The sequence below is a fragment of the Anolis sagrei genome, chromosome 4, assembly GCF_037176765.1.
Source record: "Anolis sagrei isolate rAnoSag1 chromosome 4, rAnoSag1.mat, whole genome shotgun sequence".
Lineage (NCBI taxonomy): Eukaryota > Metazoa > Chordata > Lepidosauria > Squamata > Dactyloidae > Anolis > Anolis sagrei.
Window position 1 is genome coordinate 164,688,217 of NC_090024.1, and position 5,741 is coordinate 164,693,957.

General features: G+C 42.7%; 1 protein-coding gene across 1 annotated transcript; it reads right to left on the reverse strand.

Moving 5' to 3' along the window:
- Positions 1–245: 245 nt before the first annotated feature.
- Positions 246–2,042, reverse strand: LOC132767408 (uncharacterized). The gene has a single exon (XM_060762308.2). It carries the CDS (start codon positions 2,034–2,036, stop codon positions 246–248), a length of 1,791 nt encoding a protein of 596 aa, XP_060618291.2. The 5' UTR covers positions 2,037–2,042.
- Positions 2,043–5,741: the final 3,699 nt, after the last annotated feature.

A 5,741-nucleotide genomic window follows, 5' to 3' on the forward strand; every position in this document is an offset into this window, starting at 1 on the left:
TATAAGAATTCATGCATCACTTGTTGGTTTGCTAAATCACATTTTCTGCTTTGTAACATAGGATAACTTTGTCTTTGACCGGTGGCTCCAACCACATTAAGTTCTAGTCCATTTTCAGGGGCCACTGGCTTGGTTACCACAGAGTGGTCAGCTCCCGTATCTACTAGAAAAGTCATTTCCTGGCCCTCAACATTCATTTTGACCAGTGGCTCCCCCGGGCCTAGGCATAAGGGGGCCGGTCTGTCCTATTCCGTCCAGTCTTCTCCTAATCCAACCATCCCAACAAATTCTTCTTCTCTTTTTTCTCCATATCTAGCCCCAGGAACCAGGTTAGCATATCCCCCTTGGTGGCCTCCTCCCCGGCCTCTTCCTCTCCAATGTCCTCTCTGGGATGGCATTCCCCTTTGTATTCCTACCGTTCCTTGAGCAGATGGGCACTCGTTCTTCCAATGACCTTCTTGACGACAAATGGCACACTGGTGTCTTCCCAGGGGCATCCCTCGTCCTCCTCTTCTTTCCTTCTGCCACATTCCTCTTTTCCTTCTGTTTCCACTTTCAGATTCTTTCAATTTATCTCTTTCATCTAGAAGGTTCAAAAAAATCTTATGATCCTCCTCTCTTATTTTCTTTCTCTCTCTTTTTTCTGCTTCGTCCCTATGGATGAATACTTTGGTAGCTATTTCAATTAACTGGGACAGATTCATTCCTGCAAACCCATCTTGCTTCTGCAACTTTCTACGGATGTCTGGGGCTGATTGAGTAACAAATGAAGTATTTAATAATGCAGATCCATCTTTTGATTCAGGATCATAGGGACTATACTTTCGGTAAGCTTCCAATAATCTCTCTAAATAAGCACCTGGACTTTCATCTTTTCCTTGCATTACTTCCTGTATCTTCTTGAGGTTGATCACCTTTTGGGGTCCCTTCTTCAAAGCTTCCATTAAAAATTCCCTGTATCTGACTATATATTCCATCTCTCGGCTTATATTAGGATCCCAGTTTGGATTTGTCAAAGGAAATGCCCCTGCAGCCCATTCAATGGGATTATAACTTGTCTTTTCAGCAGCATATATCTGTGCTAGTTGGGTTCCTTGATTAAGGATTCTTCTTCGCTCTTCAGATGTGAAGAGAGCCTGTAATAGCTGTTGGCAATCTGCCCAATCTGGCTGGTGGCTAGCCATTATTGTTTCGCACAAATTTATAAGTGGCTGAGGGTTTTCAGTATAAGGAGGATTATTAGACTTCCAATTTAACAAATCTGAAGTGGTAAAAGGCACATGCTGGTAAGTGGTTTTTGGAGTTAGGGTTAATTCTCCTTTGTTATCTATCTCTTGTACATATTGGACCATTGATCTTAAAGGCAATTGAAAAGCAATCTTTGGGTTTGGATTACTATGGCTTCTAGTTCTTCCAGCTATGGGACTATCTCGCAAAAATTCTTCTGTTATATTCTGAAGCCATCTGCTTGCAGATGCTAGATCTATTAAAGGTGACTTTTTAGATTCCCCAGGAGAGGTATCAGAAGCTTTTGGTGTGGTTAAAGAAGTTGCCTGAGGAACCAAAGTTGCCCTTTCATTGTCAATGGCTTTTAACTGTGGGTACATAGGAACATAAGGAGGAGGGTTACTCACTTCTTCCTCAGGACAAGGAAAAATTCCAAATCTTCTTTTCTTTTTATCTGCCTGAGGCTTTTTCAAATTAGTTAAAGCTACAAAAACAGCACATTCTTTGTTTTGACATTTCTTTAACCATGCGGGCTGTGTAATGATAGCATTTTCCCATGCCTCTGCATATGGAAATTGATCCGGATGAACCTCTGCTGTTATTCTCACAACTGTTCTGATATCTTTTAAATCATAACTTCCTTCACCTGGCCACCCGGTATTAAATTGCACCCAGTCTAGTTCACAAAGAGATCTCAATTTCTGGGGGCTATTACATCCTGGTGTTTGAGTTAATTCCCTAAATTTTGAGAAATTCTCCACCATGCATTCAAGAGCAGTTAAAGACTTTTTACTTGGTATACCACCCATTTTCTATATTTTTCTCCTTTTTTTTTCTTTTTTTTTTTTAAAACAAAGTATTAAGCACAGAAAGCATAAAGAATGGAAAATACAGAAGCAAAGAAGCAACAACACAATATTTCATAAACCAAAATATACACACAAAACAACCTTATCACTTTCCCCTGAAAGTGTGTTCCTTTAACCTGTGAGTGCGATTTCTGTGCGAAAACGTCACTCGAGGGGTTTCACTTGATTTCTGCAGTAATCACACAGTGAAATATTCCCCAGGTACTTCCCATGTACCTCCTTTTCCTGTTCCTTTAAGGCTAGCCTTTTTCCTTTACCTGTGCCGTGGAATCAATATACCCCAGTCTCAATATACCCCAGTCTGAAGGGCAGGGAAGGCGAGGATCAGCCGGGTCTTTTCTTTCAATGGGTACCCGTTTCGCCCCTTCTGATCGTCGTCTTACCTGGCCCGCTGAGTGGTGGCAATCAAGTCCTCAAAAGACTTCGTTTCTGTTCCTTCACTGTTGATTCAGATCCCGGACGAGCCCCCATTTGTAGCAGCAGGTTTGTTACCCAGGATCAGATGAATGCAATCAGGAAGGAAGAGAAGGGAGACAGCAACAGATTCCAGGCTTTTTATTCAATCAGGCCTGGAGCTGATCCAGGTTAATGTGGAGCCAAAGCTGCTTACTGTAGTCTTTAACCACATTAACCAAATTTGCAGGTTGCTCTAAATTCTATCTCAGAATCTGGATCAAACTTCAACTTTTGGGTCCATGTAAACTATTGGGCTGGTTTTGAGACAGAACTGACCACAACTGTTTATTATTATTATTATTATTATTATTAAATTTAATTTATATCCTGCCACCATCTCCCCAAGGGGACTCGGGGCGGTTAACATGAGGCGAAGCCCAGCAATTACAATAAAGCAAAATAAAATACATACTACAAATAATAACACTAGATAAAATACAACCAATAACACAATAATACAATAGGGTAAACACAGGATACAAGATAAAATAATAAGAATTGAGTGTAGTGGGCTGGGCCAAATGCAAGGAATAAAATTATTGTAACTGGTGGGTGATGCATAAAAGACATTTTGGGCTGAGATGGTCATGGTATGGGGATTTGTTGTTTATTCTTCAAAAGCACACCAGAACAGCCAGATCTTCAGGCTTTTCTTAAGGGCTGCCAAAGTGGGTGCTTGGCTAATCTCTCCGGGTAGCGAGTTCTAGAACCAAGGGGCCACCACAGAGAAGGCCTTCTCCCTCATCCCCACAAGTTGCGCTTGTGATGGAGGTGGGAGTGAGAGGAGGGCCTCCTGGGAAGATTGAAGAGATCGCGTAGGTTCGTAGAAGGAAATGCGATCACAAAGGTAGGCAGGTCCCAAACTGTACAGAGGTGATAACCTGCACCTTGAATTGGGACCAGAAAATGAAAGGCAGCCAATGGAGCTCCTTAAACATTGGGGTAGACCGCTCCCTGTAATTCGCTCCAGTTAGTAGTCTGGCTGCCGACCATTGGACCAATGGAAGTTTCCGGGCCGACTTCAAGGGCAGCCCCATGTAGAGTGCATTGCAATAGTCCAATCTAGAGGTAACTAAAGCGTGGACCACCATGGCCAAATCAGACTTCATGAGGTACGGTCGCAGCTAGCGCACGAGTTTCAATTGTGCAAAGGCCCTCCCAGCCACAGTCAACACCTGAGCATCAAGCATCAGTGCTGAGTCCAGGAGGACCCCCAGACTGCGGACCTGTGTCTTCAGGGGGAGTGCAACCCCATCAAGCACAGGTTGCCACCCTATACCCCGATCCGGTATACGATTGACCTGGAGGAGCTCTGTCTTGTCAGGATTAATTTTCAACTTGTTTGCCCTCATCCAGACCATCACAGCAGCCAGACACTGGTCCAGTATCCGAGAGGCTTCTTTGGATTTAGGTGGCAAAGAGTAGTAGAGTTGGGTGTCATCTGCGCAGAGATGGCACTGAGCTCCAAAACTCCGGATGACATCATCCAGCTGCCATCCCATGTTCTCTGGGCTTGGGTGGCCTAAGGACATGGAATGCCACTAACTATCCCCTCCCATTCTGTTTAGTGCAATAGCCAGCAGGTGAAATTTCTCCCCCCCCCCCCCATATCAATCTTGGGTTCCAGGTGATGAGTGATGGGCGTGACCCATTTCGTGCCCACTGGCACTGCAACAGTAAAGGTGGCTGCTCCATGCCACAGAATGAGATTTGCCACTGCTGGATAGTTAGAACTTCCTCTCACCATCCCGGCCCAACGTGGTGTTGGCCATTCCATATCGGCCCAGGGTTAAGTACTCAGAATAGAGCCATCCCCGATGCTCTTCCAGATCAATCTTCTTTATAGGAATTCCTTATAGGAAAGAAGTATGTCCTCCCCTTTTTATTTTTGTGTAACAAAGAATGTGTAAGGCTTCAGAATTTCCTGTATTAAAGCTGAATGTCCACTTAAGATACAAGCCAATTTCATATTCTTCCCAGGGTAAAACAGGGTAGGAAATCAATGTCAGCTACTGGCAAAACAGGGTCAAATTAAAAATTAAAGGAAACATGTCTTCCGTGTGATTAATCTGTTTTCCTTCCAGTAAAGGAATCCCTTATATAAATGTTTCAGTGGTCAGATCTGCGAATTAAACTCATGTGTTGCTGTTGTGTGCATTCAAGTAATATTTGATTTATCCTGACCTTAAGGGTGAACCTATCATCTGTTTTTCTTGACAAAATTGGTTCAGAGAAAGGTTGCCCTTGCCTTCTTCCGAGCCTGATAACAGTGTGACTTGCTCAAGGTCACTCAGTAGGTTTCCACAGCCAAGCAGGGATTCAAACCCTGGTCTCCCAGTGTCCTAGCCCAACACTTGAGCCAATACACCATGTAGGCTCCCTTAACTCATGTTTATCAGTGATCAGTCACAGAACAAAGGACACAGAATGCAAGATATGTAAATAAAGAAAGCCATATGTAAATTAAGAAAACCAAGGAATGAGGTCGGAATTGAATTAAGGTGGGAGGAAGAGCAAGCTGCTGCACCTTTCCTAACTTGTGTGTTCTTTCTTATTAATAACTAACAATTTTGACCATACTCTGTTACTTGTCCACACTCATCATATGTGAAATGTTGGAAGGTATATAATATATTAAATAAAATTTCAAACATTTTAATAGACTAAATTATATATTAAACATATTAACAAGTTAAAAGTGTTTTAAAAGTTGAAAACCACATTATTTAACATTTTAGAATAAACCACACAGGCTTCAAAGGTTTCAAGGAACAGCCATAACTTGGCACCTACATGAAACCAATGTCACCACTATAATGCAACTTTAAGATCATTCACACTCTGAAATGCATTGATACATTTAGAAACAGGAGCCCCTAGTGGTGCAATGGGTTAAACCCTTTTGCCGGCAGGACTGAAGACTGACAGGTCGCAGATTCAAATCTGGGAAGAGTGTGGATGAGCTCTCTCTGTCCGCTCCAGCTCCCCATGCGGGGACATGAGTCAAGCTCATAGTTAGTTGCATTTAGGTCCTACTGAAATGAATGGGCTTTGTTGTCCAGGTCTAGATGGCCAAACTAGTGTAAAAACATCCTGCATGTTCCTATATGTCTCTCTCTTTGAGTAATAACCCTACAATCATTATCTATAAGGAGCAAGGCTTTTCATAGTGTAAGAAAACCCTCCAAT